The following is a 22,192-nucleotide window of genomic DNA, read 5'->3' on the forward strand; positions in this document are numbered from 1 at the left end:
CATCAGCTACTCATATATTACGTCAGCACTACTTGGCGTCTATCGAGGACATCTATTCGACTTGAGTCACGCCGTATTCCACGAAATAAACAAAAACGAGCGACCCACAATTCCCAACTTTAGAACATCTCGCTTTTTTGCAGTGCAACACAAAACCTGCCACCTGCCAGCAGTCGATTTGTTGGTATTATGAAAACACACTTTTTTAAGCAGTTCCCCAGGCTTTACATGGATAACGGATATGGCTTGGTGTCTAAAAATTCAAATTGTAAATAATTTATCAACAATTTAGAACTTTTCTGTATATCTACACAATATTTTTTTTACATATATTAGGATTGAGGAAGATGGACATCTTTTTATTCTATTTTCTCGTCCGATTTCGTTGTAAACTATAAGAACACTCAAAAAAATAAAAAACTTATTATCACAACTTCTGACTTATTATCACAACTTCTATTAACCGTCGTTAAATGATGGTTAAAACACAATCAAGATACCGGTGCCGTGGCATAGTGGTTAGCGCCCCTGCCTGTAACCCAGAGGTAATGGGTTCAAGGCTCGTCGCTGCTACCATTGGGGGCGTATGTGTCCCTTGGCAAGACACTTAAGGGCAATTGCTCCAAACCAGTGGTCAATAATGGGTTGTCCAAATTATCAGTTATACATAAAAAAATAACAAAAAAAAAACCAAAAATTACCCACAAAGTACCATAACTCGCAAGCTGGCACTAGGTGGTAAACCCGTGTTATAACAACTGTCGTTTTCCGGCCACGCAAGGATAAAGTAAGTTACATTCATTCAAGATATTTGAATATTTCATGATAAAAGTTTCTCCTCTTTTCCCATCCTAACCGTATACAGATTGTACATCAATTATAATTGAAGTCGATTTAAAACTGCTGCTACTACTGAAACTGTTCTTGCAGAGAAAATAGACTCCATGAAGTAGGAATATTACAGCGATGATTGCGAAGTAGCCACTGCAAAATTATTACAATTTGAGACAGTTTAGGGGATATTCTGCTGCATTTATAAATTATCACTAACAATTTTTTAGCATTTCTAAAAAACTTTAGTAAAATGCTAAAATAGGACTCATCATGTTTTTAAAAGGATTTTAAACGTTAGTCTATTTTTAAACATGCTTTAATTGTTAAAATTTGGATTGATATTAAACAGTTATGAAATACTATTCATGTGGTACAGATATTGAGATATACATATAATTTGGTTGAAAATAGGATAACATACTATTTACATAAACCCACTAACATGTCAATCTTAAATAAAGCTAAAAAATTCACAAACAACACTGATAACTCAAATATCAAACATTCAAGTCTGTTGGTATTTAACCAAAGGCTTTGTATTATGTTCAATTGAATAACCATGTCATTTGCTGATAGTTTTAAATGGTAATTCCTAGCAATCAAAAGATTGGCGAAAGGATTACAAGAACTGGTACAATGTAAATATTGGAGCAAATATGCTTATCAAATATTCAAGTATATATATATATATATATAGTTTGGTTTTTGAAAATTTATCCTTTTTACTGCAATAGCAAACAAATACACCTTATGTGAATAATGATATGTCAAGTTTCAAGAGGAGAGTAAACAAGGAATGTAATCAAAGCATTAGTTTAATATTTAATTAGCTATAATTTGTAATAACATTTACTAAAATAAGCAAAATATAATTGCAATAACCTGTATATAATAAATTGAGTGTTGACATCGAGACCGAATCCAGCCTTGTCAATTAGAATGACAGTAAGTACTGTATTGAGAAGGACAGCAGTGAATGTGTTCACACCAAAGACCAAAGCAAAACGTTGAGTATTGAGACCAACAGCAAGTTGAAACCTTTAATTAAACATTAGGTCAGTGGTTCTTAAATATTTTGTGTTGCGACCCACCAGCCTACAGTTGTATTTGTTGATTTAATCAAATATGAGGTGGCGTGTGGGTTAGCTTGCTTTCATAAAATTCAAGTGATATTGGAAAATTTTATATTGAGAAAATCACGAAATTGCATTTCATTTTGGATTATTTGTCAAATGCTTGAATTCTGACTTGCTCAAGGACCATTTGTGTCAGATGTTTAGATTCCAAGTTGGTAACTGGTGTGTTGGTATGAAGTTTTCCTGCTTTATTAGGTTAACATTGGCCCGCCGGTAAAAAATATTTATTTAAAAATTGTGAGATTAAAACGTTAACACTGTTTTATAAATCTGTATCACTTACTGGGTAATGGTGATGACAAAGTTGTACAGCACAATAAATCCCACAAATGCAGCATAACATAGCCAGATATCTGTTGTCCAATACATCAGCAAAAGTAAGCCACACTTGCATAGAGAGCAAAGTCCAAGGGCAATCTCTCCCCATCTTGTCCAGTTTAACTTGATAAATCCAACACAAAATGCTCCCAGTGCACCTGAATTGATTAGAACGTTAGAAATATGCTAAAAATAAGGCATTAATATTTACCCACAAAGTAACATACTTGGTATGTGCTAAGCTAGCACGAGGTGTATGAAACAAAACACCAGTGTTTAATAACTGTCCTTTTTCTGGCCACGCTAGGATAAGGTTACATTTATTTATTCAATTAATGTTGGTTATAAAATTAGTTTTGGTTAAATATACACCGTGTCTGATCAGAACAAGCAGCACAGCCTCATACTTTCCAACAGCCATCAAGGATTCACTGGTCATTATACCTAGCACTGTAGCAGCTGCTTCAACTGCACCATTATACACCTCCCCTTCTGCACTTGAGTAAATTGTTTCCCACAGATTCTGAGCATAATTCACCACAAGCAGCCAACCACATGTAGACAAGGCCCACCATACCGACCAACGCAATAACACAGTGTTCATGTAACAACTTTTTACATCTGCCCACAACCTGACCAGAACTCCTTTCCAATCTATTTTAGATTTGTTCTAGAAAATAAAAACAGTAGGTTTTTTAGCGATGCTTGATTAAACAAACAATTAAGCATTATGTATCTGTTTAAACCACTGACATTTGTTAAATAAAACAATTCAAATAAATATTAAATACAACACGCAAAAATAAAATAGTTTCTTTACAAATCTAAAAAAATATAGAAGTTACTTTGGGATTTGGTTTTGGAGCTGAAAAAGTAGGCCCTCTTTCTTCAATGGTGATCCCATCTGCATTAACCTCACTTGCTTTTTCAGCAGGATTCTCCTCATTTAGATGCGTGCTCTCAATTGAACCACTCATATCTTCTTCCTCAGTGAAAAAGAAGAGCGTTTTCTTCGGCATTGGTAAAAACCAAGATATTACAAATGCAATAGATACATTCACAAGAGAAAATATGTTTAAGTCAAAATATGTAACATCGGCGAAGAGAACCAAAAGTTGACCAATGAGGGAACCAAGGAAGAGTCCAATGAGTGTGGTAGAACGCACATATGATGTCACACGTTGGTAGTGCTCTTGCTTTACAATGCTGTAAAATAACAAGAGATCAAAAATCTAATGCGTGAGCTTGTTAATAAAACTAATTAGCATAGTATTAATTAACCCTTTTACTAGAACGGTCGACTGAGCTCGATCAAAAACTTTTAATGCGTCCCCACTCAAATGAAAACAGTTTGATTCAGGTATGAATCGAGTGAGGATTCCTTATCTCATCAATACGTGGCCTCCCAAATTTCCAGACAATATAAGCGCTGTCTCGACAGTGCTGATTACAAGATCTATTGGCCTAATCTAACGGGTATATCGCGTGCTTTACTAACGTCATGTCCCAGGTTCGATCCTCGCTTGCCGTAACAAGTATTCTGGATTTGTTTTTTTTAATAAAAGATATGAGACTAATACTATATATACTTTTTGTTTATATTTGCATAGTAACAGAAACAAAGCCAAAAGTTACCGATTACCAGCGATTTCCCGATGCATGGCAATTTACTTGACTCGCAAGCGTTACAACAATCATTAATTACTCATTAATTGGACGATTTTATACACTATGGTTTATAAGGCTACCCTTGATTAAAATTATTGCAAGGAATACAGTCGATTAATCAATGTTAATGTACATTTTAAGTACGAATTAGCGCCTTAAACAAACAGAAATGTAATCGTTAATTACTCGCTAATTAGGCGATCGTATGCAATATGGTTTATAAAACTATGCTTAGTTCAAAATACTTTATAGAGTACAATCATTTAATTAAAGTTTAAGGTGCATATTGAATTTTGCGCATTTAATCAAACGGTAAAGTAATCGTTAATTAATCGCTAATTATGCGGTTTCAATTCTGAAAATTTAGTCTAAAAATTATAAATATATATTATGATTTGATTTCAATCAGGAGATTAAAGAATAAATGCTAGAATTAAAAATTGAGGTAAGTGCGGAAAAAAGTTGTCAAAAAAACAACAACAACAATAAGAACAACTGTTCGACGAAAAAGGATCTATATGACCACTAACGTGCTCAATAGAAATTAATAAAATGTAATAATAAATTGTATATATTGCTGGTAACTAAATTCTATATTGTTAAGTTCTTATCTTAGGTACTTGAATTCAGGGCACAGTCCTCTTATTACCTTAATCTTGGTTGTAATACAATGTAAGCATTTTTATTAAATATATACAATAATATACTACCTGTAGATGTAGGAATAGTATCCAATTTCTCCGGCAGTTGCAATAGCATAACTGACTTGCATCACTTGCATTAAAGGAACTTTTTGGGCAAATAACAACAAAATCCAACATCCAATATATCTGTTCAAAAGCAATGAATTATTCTAAAACCAAACCTTTTGCAAATAGTTTCAAATATAGTTACCCAAGTCCTTGCATTAAGATCACAGGTTTGTACTTTACATAATCGGTGAGCAGGAACACGGGTAGGAGAAAACAAACATAGGCATAAGTCCATACTGGATAAATTTCATTAACCACTTCGAATTCAGTGAAATTCTTGCTGGGGCCCTGTTTTCAAACTAATATAAAAAGTCTAATAAAACACTATCCAGGATAACTTACCATTAAATACGGGGTAAGAAAGGGCTCTGATGGCTTCATGTAGCTAAATATACCATAAACGCAAAGTAGTACAGTTGGTTTTAGCCAAGACCTATCGCTAGCGGCAGATTCCATTTTAACTGTTAGTTCTGAAACGTAAAATCGTTTAACTTATTACTGTGGTAAGTATGCTAGCACCCCTATCTGCGAGTCTTAAAGGCCGAGCCAAGACTGTGCTGTTGGGACAGTTACTCTTGTACGTCAATTTCCCTTTTCACACGTTTCTGCCAACGTGGTTTCCGCCATCTGCAACGTGGGGGCTTTCCCCAAAACAATTCATTTAAATTGCTTTCAGCAAAGCATAAAGATATATATTCAACTGCCATAAAAATGTAAACACTTGCTGCATAACTTGTCATCTAATTCCACCGTGTGTTACCGGTACCTCAGCGAGACAAAAGCTTACGCAATGATTATGAAATGTTCTGACGTAATCGTTACACAGCTTGTGACGTCATTATCAGCTACTCATATATTACGTCAGCACCACTTTGCGTCTGTCGAGTAGGACATCTATTCGACTTTAGTCACGCCGTGTTTCACGACATAAACAACAAGAGATCACAGATCTAATGAATGAGCACGTTTTTAACTAGCTAATGAATGAGCACGTTTAAAACTAACTTTTAACATATAATATATTAACAACGGTCTGTGGAAGTCGTAAAGATAGTAAGATATGGCTTTATAATTCTTTAAATGTTCTTTGTTAACTACCAAATGAAAAGAGAAAACTGAATAAAAAGTTGTCCCATCTTCCCCCACCCTACTATATTAATTAACCATTTTACTACAACGGTCGACTGGGCTCGGTTAAATTCAGTATGGTTTATAAAACTATGCTGAGTTCAAAATATTTTATAGATTGCAATCATTTCAATTAAAGTTTAAGCGGTATATTTTGAATTTAGCGCTTTTGATCAAAAAGTAAAGTAATCGGTAATTAATCGCTAATTATGCGATTTTAAATCTAAAAATGTGGTCTAAAAATTATAAATTATGATTTGATTTCAATCAAGAAGTTAAAGAAAAATGCTAGAATTAAGAATTAAGATAAATGCGGAAAAAAGTCGCGCAAAAACCCACAACAACAACAACTTTTCGACGAAAAGGATCTATATGACCCCTAACGTGCTCAAAAACGAGCAACCCACTATTCCCAGCTTAAAACCTGCTTTCAATGTATTCCTTTTCGTGCCAGTTTCAGTTCCACTATAGCATATGATTAATCTTAGAAAATTCCTATTCGGAACCTAAAATGTAAGAGAGGTAGTTGGGTTGGGTAAGATGGGACACTCTCCTTTCTTCTCCCATTGGTAGTAAAAGAAGAATATTTACAGAATTCTTGAACGGTAGCACCTTGACTCTAAAACGGATTTAATAAATGTTCAAAACAAGATTAAAAGGAACGGTAATAGAATGCTATCTGTTTCCTATCCTACCCTATATATGTGCGGCTATTATCCTACATCACCATACAAGAGTTTGTTTGTAGTATGTTTTAAAATACAATATAGAAAGCATATGATTTACACACTGTACAGAAGCAGGATATACATATAACATCACGACTATGCTTATACATAAAAGGAATCGAATTTCATACAAATGGAACAAATATTACTAAAATAGGTGTTATTTCTTGAAAAGATGGCCTGTAACTCTTTAACTAAACTGCAAGGCTGAACTTCATTGTACAATGCATTTGCTGATTTCGCGTTTAGCTCGAGCTCTAAGCTTTCTCATTTCGATGTCGTCGCCGTCAATTACTAAACCCATCTCGCAAATGTCGTGACACCCCTGGTAGTCATGTTTACTGAACGCCTCCACCGCTTGCTGGTAAAATATCGAGCACAGCACCGTTCGTCCAGGCTTTACATGGATAAGGGATATGGCTTGGTGTCTGAAAAATCAAATTGTAAAAAAAACTATCAACAAGTTTGATCTTTTCTGCATATCCACACAATAAATTCTTTACATATGATATAGGATGGGGAAGATGGGACATCCTTTCATTCTATTTTCCCCCAATTTGTCCATCCAATTTGGTAGTAAAATAAGAACATTCAAAGAAATATAAAGCGTATTATCACGACTTCTATGAACCGTTGTTAGATGCTGGTTAAAACACGATCAAGATATTTGAATATTTCGTGCTAAAAGTGTCTCCTACTTTCCCACCCTACCGTATATTCAGATTATACAATAATTATAATTGAAGTCGATTCATTTACCACAACGTGACCATTTAAATATTATCCGCTGGGTAATAAATTATAAAACTGTTAGTTATACCTTTCTAATTCTATTGCTTGCATGAAATCTTTACACGCAAGAAATTCCTTTCCAGTTACAAGATGTAGGTTACCCCTTACGCAGTAATCGTTAACTTGAGGTCTGGTAGCGGTCTCTTTTATAACTTCAGAAATATCCGCAATGGCCTTGCTGTTAATAGTAAACAATAATCGATTATAATCAATTCGACTAAAAAAGTTTAATAAATTACCTATTTTCTCCCATTTTTAAAAGACACCTAGAACGCCTCCGCAACTTGTCTATCTTGGACGAAGGATCAGTCAAAAGACTCAAGCTGTAGTAACTACGAGCCTCTGCGTACTTATCGGCAGATATCAAAGCTTCTGCCTGCTTTATCGTTTCCTATAGTATGAAAAAAATGTACCAAACGTTTCGCTTTGAAACCATACAGTTTAATAACTTTGGTTGGTTGTCATAATAAAAAGCAATACCTCCGCCAATTTACGTCGGCGACTTGAGTCAATGGCTTTCAAAACATAGAATAAACCATTTTTATCGACATCTGCCAAGGAGCTTAATAACGCTGATGCCATCTGAAACCGGTTCATTTTAACGTTGATCAGGCCAGCACGCGCCACTGCTGTGACGTCATTTGGTGACAAGTCCATAACGAGTTGCAGATGACGTAATGCTTCGTCAAATTCGCCTAATGTTGAAAAATTGGTTTAAGCGATTGGAAATTTGTTAAATGCTAGGACCTCTACCTTTAACTATCAAAATATCGGCATACATTCCGTGCCATGTCGGGTTTGAATTGTCAACGGTTATAAGAAGTTTTCCTAGTCCCATTGACTTTTGAAGGATCTCAGCCTTTTCCATGCCACTAATGATATCATCGTACGTTGACACCGAAGTCGCTGTGGTGGCGGTGGACCCACGGCTAGTGTGACGTGACATTACAGGATTGTTTTCTAAGTAAGGTATTATAGTTTTATGTTTGTACATGTATCTATATAGACACCTAATAAATTACCTCCTTCCTGATCGTGGACATATGTGTTTTCTAATGCTATCAACGCCTCTTTTAAATCTCTTTTACTTGCAGCTGATCTGTAAAAGAACAGACATTTACCGCGTAATTATTTAAGTGACTTCTAGAATTTCGAAAATTTGTCGAAAATTTTGTATGTTTAGAAAATTTGTATTTACTTGTGTAGTCTTTTCTTATTGGGATTTAATGGATCGCTGACTTCTAGGGAATCATCCGTATCTTGCTGGTTATCTGCGCTATTCGACGCAATATTTGTAGGTGTAATGTCATCAACGTTTCTGTCGGTAGGAGGAGCCAGTGATTGACTACCGTCGTTCGGAAGAGGGGAAGGTAAATGTATTGATGAGAGAGACGAAGTTCGTGAAACATCTTCACCCGGTTTATTCAAAGTTTCATCAAGCATGCTATTGGTAAAAAAGCGCAGTTAAAAAATGTATTAATACTGTTGAAAATATTTCAGGATTAGAATCTTGAAGGTAGTGTACCTTACTGTCGAAGCAGAGCCCCCGGTGTTGAGTCTGTCTGTAGAACCAGATTTGTATCCATAATTCAGCAGCAAAACAACTACTCTGTGATCTAAACGGTAAAAAAGTAGCAGAATATATCACATTTGTCGACAATTGACCACAAATATGTTCGTACCTATCCAGAACAACAGAAGTTTTTTTGCCTCGTCCGGTAAACCTAGAATGTGATCAGTAACGGCGTATATGTCAAGTTCGCAGGCAGAAGTGACATCATTAACGCAATCGTACTCCTCACCAAGAGCCAATCTCATAAATGCTCTCCCACATAGTCCTTCGACGCATAGTGGATTCACCTATTGAGGACCTTTTTGAATAGGGCTGAGCCACATTCGAAACGCACTATAGAACGCCGTTGCAATAAATATTTTAAGTTTATCGGTATATAGCGTTCTGACAATTACGAGACAATTAAAGCCCTATTACAATATTTTAATAGCTTCTACATTTAAATTAACGTACAGTTCCAACCGATTGCCTTAAAAATTCAATCCAGATATGCCTCACCTTCATATTTTTGTAAAATTTAGACTGCTACTCAGTTCATATGTTTTATCATATATACCTCAATAGCTGCGGAAAAGTCAAGAACGGCTGCTCTTTGGTCACCTAAATGAGCCATGCACTCCGCTCTTGCAATGTAAGAACGATAAACTCCAGTTCCGCCATTTAACCCTGGAAGTTAAAACCAGTCAGCAATCATTTTACTGACATTTGCAACCATGTATGAAATATTTATATACATTATAGACTACGGTGCAAAATGCTTTGCATTTTACACAAACATCTAGAAGTCAACGTTTAAATATTTAGTAATAGTAAGTATCCTCTGCTACCAAAACTATAGAAGACATATTGTTTAAGATTGTTATAGTAGAATGGGGAAAGGGTGGGGAAAGATGGGACACTTTTTCATTCTATTTTCTCGTACCATTTGGTAGTGAACAAACAACATGCAAAAAGTATAAAACCGTATCCTCACGTCTCCCATACACCGTTGTTAATTGTTTAAAACTTGATCCAGTATTTGGATATTATGTGTTAAAGGTGTCCTATCTTACCCCTCCCTACTATATATACCGATAAAGTATATATGACAGTAATCGTCAACTTAGTGATTTTTGAACAGTTGTAATTAGTTAGGAGCATGTCGGTTAGTCTAATACCACAGAAACAGCACACATCACAGAAAATTCTTTGGTTAATGTCAAGCGGCGCCATCGAGCTTACTTCTGCGCTTTATCTTTTGCCGATGGAATATTTCGCTAGGCTCAAACCGGAATTTGAGTGGAGGAATAACAAAGGAGTTGTAGGAGAGCGAAGAAGCTAAGGACCAAGCCGAATTGGACATTTTGTCCGATTTCCGGTGAATTCCAACCAGGCATTTGGCATCCGTCAGCAAAAGCCAAAGCGAAGTCGAATTCTCTGACGGAAGGAAAGAGTGGAAGAAATAGGAAACAACTCAATATGAAGTGAAACAAACAAGGAAGGGACCGTTCCAAGATGATTAATGGATTTAGAAAAGGTTTGGTTACAATTTTAGGACGATCGCGTCAGTTTATATGTTTTAACAGAAAGAGGCAGAATGTATGGAGAAAAGACAACACTTCAACTGCCAAAAGTCATAATTCTACCATGCACAAACTTCACACGGTACCAACCTTCAAGCACAAGATCCGTCCCACGACAGCAAAGTATTGCGAGCGTAAAGCATTCGACCGCCCGCCGTACAGTCGCAGGATCCCTTTCTTTGTGCAAACTATCTATTCCATAATGATGTGACTCATCAGAGAGACTTGCACGCTCACTGATCGGGATGTCTCTCAGCAGGGAAGATACGACGCGTTCGCCTTTTGTTGACAAGACCTTGTTCCGAAAAATCATTTACTTGGCTTGTTTATGGCAGTATTTAACACAACCATAAACACTTGCACTCGTTTAAATTATTTATTATAATCGACTACACTGTTATTAATTCCATTGCACGAAATACTCGCAAGTTATAATTAACGCATACCTCGATAAGTGCAGACATTCCTTCATCGATTCGTTTAGTAAAAATCTTCATGAGTCCAAGATGTAACTTTATAACATGGAGGTCCAATGCCTGAAAATATTTGTATTCATATATAGAAAGGCTGTGCTCTTATATGTCCTATAGGATAAGTGCGAATAAGACATAGGTTTCACTAGCCTGTGTTTTGTCGGTATATTAAACGAATATGGGCAATGTTGATTTGTGGGCTTATACGTGTTGGAAATGTTTTAATTATATAAATAAGAAGCGAATTATACTTGTGGGTGATCTTGGAGCATTTTCTTCAGCTTTGTTTCCGCATCGTTGGTACAGCCTGCATGAAACATGGCGTGCGCCATAAGGATGTGGGCAGACTGATCAGCTGGATTTAGCTTTGTTAGCAGTTGAGATAAACTTAGTGCTACAGCGAGTGAGCTGTCCTTTTGTTTAATTATCACTTCCTCAAGCGAAATGTCATCCGTCCGCGGAGCTTGAAAAGCAAAGAAAATAAAACTGAAATGGTCTGTTTGTCGGTGAATTCCATATACTCTTGACTCGTGTTTGCCAAATATAAAGTAATTGGGCTGCATTGGCCTAATTAATTGTTCCAATTGTAGTTATTTACGTTTGAAATGCAACTTAACTTTAGATTGCGCACGATCGCAAAGTTTTTGTTACGTAGAAACAAAGAATATACCATATGGGACCACTAAGTCAGTATTGTATAGTAGGACACAACGACATATACTTTCCTTGAAGTGTTAGGTGAAAGTTACACTTTTATGCTAAAGTTTCAAAGGCAAAACCGCCAGAGCATACATACACCATTTACATATGGCTGTATAAACAAGTCCTTGATTACAGGGTCAACAATACATACGTTTGATGTCGAAATACTACACCAGACTATTTTATATCACACCGCACCCTACCTTTATCTTGGGGTAAAGGTGCATCCTGTAATAAACTTTTGGCATGGTCAAATAGAATCTGTCGGGTTCGTGTTCTCTGTACCAAAGGCTCCTTGCTCATTTGCGTAACAACAAGCTTCTGGTTAATCTTGCAAGCAGCCTATGTTGGAAAAATGAATGATCGCCCAAAAAAACAGCGTTTTTGTACAACATAAAAACACAAATTACCATTAAATCTTGTACAAGGGCAATATTATTGCCGTCTTCCATGTACATCATCGCACGTTCACACAGTAGACATACGTCACGGGGATTGTTGCGTAACAATGCGTCGTAATCTTTCTGCGCCTCTGCCTAAATTATAATTCAAGTTAGCACACTTGTTGTACACGTTATTACTGGTTGCATTTGATGATTAACTTACTTTGTTTCCTAGTTCGCGGTAGCAGAGTGCCCTGGCTGTTAGAATTGCAGTGTCCTGTGAGAAGTGAGTGTCCTCTAGTAGCTTGTCATATATCTTTACAGCCAGTTTATTTTTTCCCAACTTGGCATAGCACGATGCCAGTTTGAACTGAGCGTCTTTGCTGCTGGGCTGTAGTACCAACATAGCTCGGTACAAATCTGCCGCATTTCGAATGTTGTCCATTTTTGTTACAGTTTTAAATCTGTCCTCCGCAGAAAGTTTTGATGCACTTTTGTCCAAAAGCATATACAGTTCTAATATATCGTTAGTTTTGCTACCAAAAATGTCTTTGGCAATAGATAACGTTTTTTCCTTTTCGGAATATATTACATCAATTTCATTACTAGATGTAGAACTGTCTGGGCCTTTTTGGGAGAGGGCTATATCAGATGCAGCATTTAGGCCAGCAGTTATGTCGCTTATGGCTTGGTCAACTTGCTGTTTCACGATTTGGCATTCACTGCGTCGAAGTAAGGCTTCTGTGAGTTTCGCCGGATCCGGTTTCAGGTCTAAGTGCAGCACTTCAATCGTTTCCGTCAGCATTGCTAAAGCACGGTCGATTTTGTGCATTGCTTTCAGCCGTTCCGTGAATGTCATTTGCAGACGAAAATCGTTTGGGTCAAACGTGAGTAAAAATCTGTAAACATTAGTGGTTCCGGTTACACCCACAGCGCAAACACCATGCACCAATCTGTGTTGGTCTTAAAATAGATTTTAAAAATGAACTAGAAAAAATCAAGGGAAAAACGCCTGGGTAAAAAATCGCCCGTTTAACAATGCATGAGTTTTCCTATGAGAAAAAGTCACTGAGCTTTTTAAACTATATTAAAGAAAAAAATTAATTTTATATTTGATTTGTTAAAATGACTGCTTCTTCTTTTTGAATATACAAAACAATCTTAAATATAAACTTTCTTATATATTTTTATTTTTTTGATTGAACCTATATGGCTACATAAACAAATAAAAAAAACACCAGTTTCCACTGTACCAGAAGGACATATTGAACAGTTTAATTTAAAAAATGTTAAAAAGCGACTATAACAAAAGCGTGCCGAGTCGGCGAATTACGTATAGCTATGTTCAATCGAAATATTAAAACATAATAAAGTATAGTACCGTGGGGTGAATAGGACACCTTTAGCACATATTATCCAAACATTCTGATCGGTTTTTTAATCCATTAAGAACAGTCTACGGCCGCCGTGAAGTTACGGTTTAAGCATTCTTTGTATGTTCTATTTTTAGTACCAAATAGGACGAAAAAATAGAATAAAAAGGTGTCCCCTCTACCCCCGTCCTACTATAGGTTTAACGATTTTGTTTGAATATCCTTGAGTAGTTTAGAAACTAGAAACGGTGAAACATTTTCCTAGGGAAATTTTGTGCATTTGCCCACGGCCGATTATTTTTACTGTAGCGGTTAAATTTGCGGTTTGAAAACGCATTTTTTTCAAAAGCCGATTCGAAAACTTTGGTGGTACCTTTATATTACAGTCTTGTATTTCTATCAATACACAATTTTTGATTTTTTGGTACACCCCCTTTGAATAAGCAAAGATACCTTTATTTAAAATGTATATATGTTTTGAGAACACGTATAAGCTTTACGTCTTATAACATAATGGTGTTGGTATTCAATATACTTCGGTATGCTGCGTCTGCTAAGTTGTTAAACAAATGTAGACATATTACAAGGACCGTGGGATTTTACGTCTTTTTTACGTAATTTAATTGTATGTTTTATTATGGGCTATTATGTATCACTCGCAGGTGTAACCTTGCCTGGGTCTCGTGGGGCATTAAATCAACATAAACAATAAACATACCACAGTGGTGTAACGTGTAACTATATGCTTACCGACAACAATCTACAGTGAGCGCGAGCCATTGTTTATGTGCTTTCGTTTCTGCGGCTGATGTTGGCTTGGAAAATACACAGTTTTGCATTAGTTTCTTTATGCTGTCCAGGTGGTCACCCTGCTTGTTTCTAACCACCTAAAAAACACACAAATGGTAATTGAGCATTGTATAAAACAGCAAGTACTCACCTGCATGGTAATGTCTTTGTCCTTCAAGTAAGCTCGCAGGTAATCAGAAATCGCTTCCTTTTCCCTTCCCCCAAGCAACGTACGGGCAAGCGCTCTTTGCAAAAGTATTGGTGGCGTGTCTTGTGGGTACTGCTTTAAAATGGCGGTGCAGCTGTCGATCACCTGATGCGGTTGGATTATTGGTGATATCAGCGTGTAATATAAATCACTTGTCGGATAAGGTAAATAGAACATCATACCTGTTGGTACCGCTTCTCTCGCAATAACGGCTCAATTCTAGCGAAGCAAGTGGTTACAGCTTCCGGCTCGAGGCAGAATATGAACTCCCATATTTGGTCAGGTGTTGCCTGAACGCCAAGTTTTGATCTGAATGAAAAGGCTGGCTTACGACGCAAATATCAAACAGCAATTGGCGGTTATAGATTTATACAAAGCCTAAAATAGTAACATCAATTTAAGCCTGGCGGCGTTAACACTTTATGACGGTAAACGCGACGTATATTTATAAAACAGTTGGTGCATCTATTCCTAGAATTATAATTCGGAATTGTTATATCCTTACATATATACTACTTACTTGTCGGTAGTAGATTGTTCTTTGGGCTTTAACCAATCCTGCAAAATTTCTACACTTTCTGAACGTTGTTCCTCTGTGAACGTAGTTACATGTTCTTTCACGGAACTGCTATCCAAAATATGCCCTTGTAAGTACGAAGCTGTTGCCGCTGCAACGTTTCCAGCTGTGTACTTAATGTCTCCGTCCACACAAAAAGACTCTGCTTGATTAGAATCTGTCATTTTGTTTCTGTACAGGCAGCGCACTAATGTGCTTTAGGGACTTGGTTCGAAGGCACCTTCTCCTTGTTACGCCGCGTTGTCCGTTTCCACTGTTACTGTGTCTTGTGATATATCTCCACTGCCAATCTGATCCAACAGTAATCGGAACCGATTGGGCTGACTCTTACCGCAACTATCTATTTTACTTCTTTCTCCTGAACAGTAGCATATCACTGTCACGTTACATGTTTTGGCACAATGAAAAACTGTTGGCAGTAAGTATTCGAACGCGCGCCCAGCTATGCTAAATTTCGATGTACCGTTGAGCAAAACGGGTAATTAAATCCTAGCGGCACTCGCTAAAATGAACAGCGACTGCGGACGCAGAACCGTGTAGATGTTGACCCACGTGTTTCGGGAAATATGAAACCGTTCTTTTGTTGGCGGAACGAGATTTCAAGGTTTCTGAACGCATCTTTTCTTACTGTACTACACAGTACACAGACTACGCTTCACTCTTTATATCCTAGAAATCTAATTTCCAAACTTTCAATATTTCCTTGAATGCATGGGTTAGTATTTATTTGGCAATGCAATCTCCAAAAGGAAACATCGGTATAAAAAGCGTTCTATAGTAAACATAATACTTAGGGGTAAATCCTCAATTGGCAGACTCTTATACAGCAGCAAGTGCAAATGAAGTTTCTTGGTTTGTTTGCTACAATTTAAAACGTGTACCATGATAATACAAAATATTAATTAACAAAGTTACAGATTGATTTTATAAATACTATGATTTATACAAAAGTAAAATCTAATCAATTGTGATATAATGCCATGATTTTTTAACTTTGCTTTCTACCCAACCAACTCATTTGAATTTACGGATCAACAAAGGAGACAGCAATGTATCGTGTTCCTTCCATTGTCTGCAGCCCTTCATGATAGTGAGTTAATCTACCGGGGTGGACAAGTGCGTACCCTTTAGGAATTTGTGTCACAGAGCAATCATATCGCAGAAATCGACATCCACCACCCTATTTTAAAATTTTAAATAAAAAACACTACAGTAAAGTTTGTGAGTACATATTTTAAATGCAGTGAATGTATTAAAAACATTTGCTTACCTCGTAGTCTTCACCATATGTGTTCAAAGCTACGTTCATTGTCCATGTTGAAGAATCATGGTGTGGCCGTAGAAAAGACTGTTCACTTGGCCTATACCTCACCACGAACATCATAATAGAACTTGCCTGTATTATTATAGTATGTAAAGGATTCTCTCGACTTGTATAATTTGTATGCATACCTTTGTGTAATAGCCAGGATACACCTTCTGGATTATGTGAGTAGGATATGTTGCCAGCATATGAAGCCACTGTTTCTCATAATTAACTTGGTTCATGTGAATATCGACAGTGGGTACATTTTCGTATCCTCCAGCTAACCTATCATCCTGCAATTAAGTCAAAGTACTGTACTGTTACTGAAAAAAAAATTACAGACAGCAAAAAGAGTCTTATTCATAGTTCATTACCTTGTTTTTACCACCTGACCATTCTCCGTGATTTTCCATGACATCAACAATTGCATCCGCCATTTCCTCAGTAAAGAGAGGGAACATATAAACATCTGGGCATGGCTGTGATACTTCAGTGTTTTCCAAGGTTAGATTCCAAAAGTCAGGATGAATGTACTTCTCTTCCCAATCCTGTACCATTGATAATGTAAATTAAATAATTTATCACAAACTAGTATTTGTGTTACTGTAAATGATATCACTCATTTTTTTAATATTAGTTCTGTTACCTTTTTATTGGTTTCAATTTGCCACAAATCTGGATGTACAGGGCCAGGATTGACATTTGCTTTTGATAACAAACGACCAAACTCTGCTTCATTTGTAACATGCAAGAATATACCCTGAAACAGATGTAAATTCATAATTCCTATTACTAAAGCAGATACTGCAGATTTGTAAATATATATTAAAAATGCAATCAAACAACACATGTATTTTGGAAAAAAGTCATTACACTAATGTCACTAATAACTTACTTTTCATTTATATATCTTACACAGTTTTAAGTATTACCTCCTGTCGAACATGAGCACAAAATGCCATGTCAGCGTCCATATCTTCATAGAAATATGGCTGTGGTACACGGCTTAGTAAGAACCTTATTGTTTCACTTTTCATGAGGTACACAGAGCTTATGAAAGGAATGTTCCATATGCCACTGAAATAATTTTGACAATATTTAATATTATGCATGTGATAAAAATCTATTACACAACGTTGATGCTTGTTGGTATTGACACCACATAATAAAATTTTAACAGTTGTCCATACATTGTTAACTGTTTATCAAAGATTTATGCAGTTATCTTTACTTTAAAATCATCGAAAATTTTATAATTTTTTAAATTTCTAATTGGTAATACTTTTCTTACATACATTAAGAATGTAGTAAAAATAAAATGCTTACGTTCGTTCTCTATTTACAATGGAGATGTAGTCAGCTGATCTCGCATAGTAACCATCCGCATTCAAAGCTCCCCAAAAGTTGGACCACAGTTTTTCATGCAGTTTTACAAGTGGACCAACCACCTAAGTTTAAACAGTTAAACAATAATAAAAATTGAAAAATTGAAAATAGGAAAAAAAATAAATACAAAAATTCCTATATTTTTGCTGAAAAAAATAACCAACCTGCTTATTCTTGGTCATAAGAAACTTAATAAGGCTAGAGTTTGTTATCTGTACATTGCCATCAATACTAAGCTGATAATCACAATTCTTAAGAATACAATGATCTCTGAAAAAAAAATTTAAAAAATCATTTTTAATTTAAATGCAGAATAATAAAGTAATATCACATTAGCTTTTTTAAAAGAACTTCTATAAAGTAATATTTATTTAAATAAAGATACAAAATCCAATTAAACTTACAAAGCCATATTTCTAGCGGTTGCCTCATGAACACCATCGTGTGGTGAGATGACTTGAACACCTTGATACTTTACCCGGTGACGTAGCAAGAATTGTGAAACATAACGTTCTGTGTTCTCTTCCTGGAATGTATAAGGAAATAAAGGTAATGATAACAATGTATGCTCTAAAGTTTTTATGTGACTTTGTCCCTGATGATATGAAATAAGTAATCTCTAGTAATTAGTAGCATAATTTTTCGGAACTGTTTATAAACAACAGAATCGCAAATATTTTTAAAACAAAGTTAAATGTAATAACCAAAATGACATTAACGATAAAGGGTTTGTGCGTATGTCAAAGGGCACCATGTAAAAAACCTGAGATAACAAATCCAAGTATGGTAACATTTAATACATTCAGTGGGCTAAGTGCAATGCAAATATATGAAACACAAGTCATTAAAATATGTGGGGTAGGCATGAATCTGTCAAACACTTACATTTGTATGTATAAACAATGTAATTTTTGACTTTGGATAATCCAACTGTTGAATTCTTGAAAGAAACTCTGGGATAAACGGAGTGTTGGGCTCAATAAATATTGCAAGCTGAACTGTTGGAAGATTTTCCTGTAAACGAAGAAGTAAACCATGATATCACATTGTCACTTTTTTGTCTTCGTGGCAAGGAAAGTGCAGGAAATTTAAGTGGTAAACTTTATTAAAAAGTCTTTTTATTTAGGTGCCATGTAGACAAACTAGTTGATTATACACTGCAGGTACAAAATATTGTACATGGTAAGTAAATACACAGCATACCTCTGCTTCTGGCAACTGCAGAAGGTTCCATTCACATTTCCTGCAGCCGAAATTGCTATGCCATCCATCAGGAATATAATTTGCCATGTAATTAAGCTCCAGCTGAGGAAATCAATTGAAGGGAGAATTGTAAAAATTAATTATTCATGCTTAACTTAACAGATTACAAGAATAATGGTATAGATAAACACAACATTAACACACACCTTTGACGGCCCATTTCCGTGAATAACAACTGGATAAGTCCTGTACACAGTATTTTGTATTCTTGAGAGGTCTCCTTGCTGAACTATTTCCAATTCACCTGTTCAGAAAATTGCTTGTTTAACAGTTAAAACTTGACTTCAAAAAACTCTACTTCCAGAAGTAAGAAAAACGTTCTTGATTCCCAACAGGAAATTGTAAAAACAATATATTGGTATTTTTTATTTAAACAATCTTTAATGTACTTACTCTTGGCAAAATTAATATTTTGAACAAGTTGGCTTGTGTGATCTAACGTAGCATTAAGTTTAGCCTGAAATGAAATAAATATTAACATTAAATATATATAGATTATACAAAAAATCAGTATAAAGTAATAACCACTACATTGTAAACAACTAGAAATTCAAATTATCCATTAAAACACATATTCAGCAGACAAGCAGTGGCAGACATCTGCACGGGGGCAGTCACTACCCTCCCTCTATGAAATAAATACACAGCATTATAATATTTTTTTTTTCTTTTTTCCGGAACCTTTCTTTGTTTTGCTTTCAGTGAAATTGAGTTTGTCTGTTGCTGTTTGCAATTACAAGCTTGGACCTTTACCCAGATATTAAAATCAGACAAACCTTAGTGGTAGTTCTATTATCACAAATATTTTTATCACAAATATGTACCCTGAGAGTAGTGTTAAGGTATATCTTTGTGTAGTACAGTTGGTCATCAAAAGTGTCTGAAATGTCCTGCATATTAATGGCCTCCCAAAATGTTGGTGCATAACCAATGATTCCACCAGAGCACAAAAATCGCTTGCCCACTGTAACTTCTGGATACAAATCCTGTAAGGATTTCAAACATTACCACTCCGAGAACAAATTTTCATAGTTTCTAACTTATACACTTATCAGAAAACATTTGTACATTCAAAATTAACATCAACACATTTCACCTTTAGAGACGCATCTGGCCATATTGTTGACTCTGCCGAAAAGACTAATTTTGCATTGAACTTTTTAAACTTGGACATTATCTCTTCCTTGCCTCCAGTAAACACCACATCATAGCTGAAAAAGATATTTTGGATATTACTTTTTTATGCCACATTTTTTGCAGTAACTTACCTATCTGTGAAAAACAGGACCAGGTTGGTGTTGTCTTTGTAACTTTCCAAACTTCGTTTTAACATATTGATCTTCTGTCCTCCCCCCATACCTCTACTCAAATCTCCACCCACCCATTCCTCATGCATTCCAATAACCTAAGAATATGAACGTAGTGTTCAATATACGATACTCCTTTGGGGTTTAAAATTTAATTGACAATGGTTAACTCTGGTATGAACGCCCATGTAGGCTAAATTTGAACACAGAACATCATGTTACCACCACCAGTCCACCAGGTTGATTTAATTAAATTATGTAGACTAATTATCAATGTTATACCAAAATTCCTAGTTTCTTATTGGACTCTTTGATCATAATAACAAAGGTTGGGCTATATTCATTAAAATATTGCAGGGATGAGAATTAATGACATTGACATATAAAATACATACGATATTTAGGGTAATAAAACTATCTAGTCTATATGTTTTAATATTCTTTTATACAATATTCAATTCATTAGTTTAACGGTAAAATGTCAATTCATGCTTAACAATATATGTACATACTGGAAAACATAACTAACCAAAACTGTTAAGTTAAAATAATCGAGAGACTCCTTGAACCTCACGAACCCATCAGTTTCATCGGTTGCTACAGTTACTATCAAAAGTTCAGTCGTTTCTAAATAACAAAAGTTATTAATTTTGTTTTGCAGGTTGATTTTTCTACATTTCATCATGACTGGGGAAAGAGGTACCTACTTCAGCAAAGTTTTGAAATTATTTTGCAAAGGTAAATGGTTTGATATGAAAAATAATTTCCATGCCATTAATTCATTCGGTGCACTTTATGATAAATAAGTAGTAGCCTGACAGAACATGCCATGAAGTTTGTGGTAAATAGTTTTATAACACAAAATAACAAGCTAAGTTGAAACAATGGATACAGTAATTGGAATGAACACTACAAAAGAAAGTTACAGAAACTAATAATTATACTTTGTATATAACACAACATTAATTTTTATTTATCTTTTCAAAAAGGGAAGATAAAATAATTAGACCGAGGCATAGAATAAACAATCCAGCCACAGGCTTTAAAAACATGCCATAGGTAAAATATATCATTTATTGACTTACCTTGTGATTTGGCATGTTCAATCGATAAAAACAAACAGAACAAAGTTACAGAAACACTCAACAGGGAGACCATGTTTCTGTTTACAAAGTAATGTATTAACCTTACCAACAGAATTGTAACAAATAATATGGGTGTTACAGTTAACTTTTTTCCAAATGGTAGAAATTTATTGTTATGTGATACTAAACACTACACATAATGGACTTGCACCCAACTATGGAATATAAGACTGTAAACAGTGCAGTATAATTGTTGCTGTCAATACACTGTCTGTATTTCATAAATCCGTGTGGGATTGATAATTGATTATCACCATAAATATGCCACACTAGTATGTTTTACTGCAAGACAACAGTATGTCTTCAGACCTTTAATGATTCGACAAAGCTAATAACCGAAGTTCTATTCTTTACTTTGTAATGCTACTATACTACTGTGGCCCTCTCTAAAGTTCTATCCTTTACCATGTAATGATGCTGTACTACCATGGCTCTCTCTTTATAAAAAGTTGCCTACGTGAGCAACCCGACCAACCACAGCGCGTCTGCTACGGAAACGCAGCGATTTGTGCGCTTCAATTAGGTCATGCTCTAGTCTGTATTTGACGTCTCGTCGCTGACTCTTCTTTACCAAATAGTGGGAACGCGGTAAAGACCAGCTTCGCCTTCTGAACAAGGGCGCAAACTTCGGAAGCCCCGGGAGATTCTTTGCACTCGCAGAAACAAACGCTTGTTGTTTGTTTCACGCAGTTGCATTCACAAACGAAATCCGCCGCTTAGCACCTACTTTCTATTTACCTCTTGAATAGATTTAATCTAATTCAATTTAATCAACTTTTTTACAAGTCT

The 22,192-nt window shown here is 35.6% G+C and overlaps 3 protein-coding genes across 7 annotated transcripts; all 3 read right to left on the reverse strand.

The window, feature by feature from the left end:
* Nucleotides 1–332: 332 nt before the first annotated feature.
* Nucleotides 333–5,247, reverse strand: LOC149742807 (thiamine transporter 1-like). Of its 4 annotated transcripts, none has more exons than XM_089893748.1 (8): nucleotides 5,051–5,247; nucleotides 4,851–4,996; nucleotides 4,667–4,786; nucleotides 3,134–3,494; nucleotides 2,733–2,958; nucleotides 2,254–2,446; nucleotides 1,717–1,872; nucleotides 333–984 (listed from the first exon to the last, which is right to left on the reverse strand). In XM_089893748.1, the coding sequence occupies exons 1-8, from the start codon at nucleotides 5,162–5,164 to the stop codon at nucleotides 852–854; spliced, it is 1,449 nt and encodes a 482-aa protein (XP_089749874.1). In that variant the 5' UTR covers nucleotides 5,165–5,247; the 3' UTR covers nucleotides 333–851. The 4 variants fall into 4 exon arrangements, with proteins under 4 accessions (XP_089749874.1, XP_089749877.1, XP_089749879.1 ...); XM_089893751.1 differs by having other exon boundaries at nucleotides 4,851–5,007; nucleotides 5,051–5,182; XM_089893753.1 differs by lacking the exon at nucleotides 4,851–4,996 and having other exon boundaries at nucleotides 5,051–5,180.
* Nucleotides 5,248–6,649: 1,402 nt separating this feature from the next.
* On the reverse strand, nucleotides 6,650–15,567 carry LOC149742808 (uncharacterized). Of its 2 annotated transcripts, XM_089893667.1 has the most exons (21): nucleotides 14,940–15,567; nucleotides 14,602–14,728; nucleotides 14,363–14,524; nucleotides 14,173–14,309; nucleotides 12,273–12,948; nucleotides 12,077–12,202; nucleotides 11,870–12,008; nucleotides 11,216–11,427; nucleotides 10,938–11,027; nucleotides 10,582–10,786; nucleotides 10,151–10,345; nucleotides 9,486–9,595; nucleotides 9,039–9,216; nucleotides 8,882–8,972; nucleotides 8,555–8,800; nucleotides 8,379–8,455; nucleotides 8,110–8,316; nucleotides 7,837–8,051; nucleotides 7,596–7,747; nucleotides 7,385–7,534; nucleotides 6,650–6,992 (listed from the first exon to the last, which is right to left on the reverse strand). In XM_089893667.1, exons 1-21 carry the CDS (start codon nucleotides 15,158–15,160, stop codon nucleotides 6,779–6,781), a joined length of 3,930 nt encoding a protein of 1,309 aa, XP_089749793.1. In that variant the 5' UTR covers nucleotides 15,161–15,567; the 3' UTR covers nucleotides 6,650–6,778. The 2 variants fall into 2 exon arrangements, with proteins under 2 accessions (XP_089749793.1, XP_089749800.1); XM_089893674.1 differs by lacking the exon at nucleotides 10,151–10,345.
* Nucleotides 15,568–15,694: 127 nt separating this feature from the next.
* On the reverse strand, nucleotides 15,695–21,797 carry LOC149742809 (multifunctional procollagen lysine hydroxylase and glycosyltransferase LH3-like). Its single transcript, XM_089893694.1, has 18 exons — nucleotides 21,344–21,797; nucleotides 20,788–20,885; nucleotides 20,220–20,356; nucleotides 20,048–20,162; nucleotides 19,776–19,937; nucleotides 19,345–19,408; nucleotides 19,098–19,195; nucleotides 18,892–18,993; nucleotides 18,574–18,702; nucleotides 18,093–18,214; nucleotides 17,853–17,958; nucleotides 17,629–17,750; nucleotides 17,235–17,379; nucleotides 16,949–17,062; nucleotides 16,677–16,850; nucleotides 16,449–16,595; nucleotides 16,267–16,392; nucleotides 15,695–16,176 (listed from the first exon to the last, which is right to left on the reverse strand). Exons 1-18 carry the CDS (start codon nucleotides 21,414–21,416, stop codon nucleotides 16,021–16,023), a joined length of 2,190 nt encoding a protein of 729 aa, XP_089749820.1. The 5' UTR covers nucleotides 21,417–21,797; the 3' UTR covers nucleotides 15,695–16,020.
* Nucleotides 21,798–22,192: the final 395 nt, after the last annotated feature.

Source organism: Ciona robusta, chromosome 1, assembly GCF_009617815.1.
Source record: "Ciona robusta chromosome 1, ASM961781v2".
Classification (NCBI taxonomy): Eukaryota; Metazoa; Chordata; class Ascidiacea; order Phlebobranchia; family Cionidae; genus Ciona; species Ciona robusta.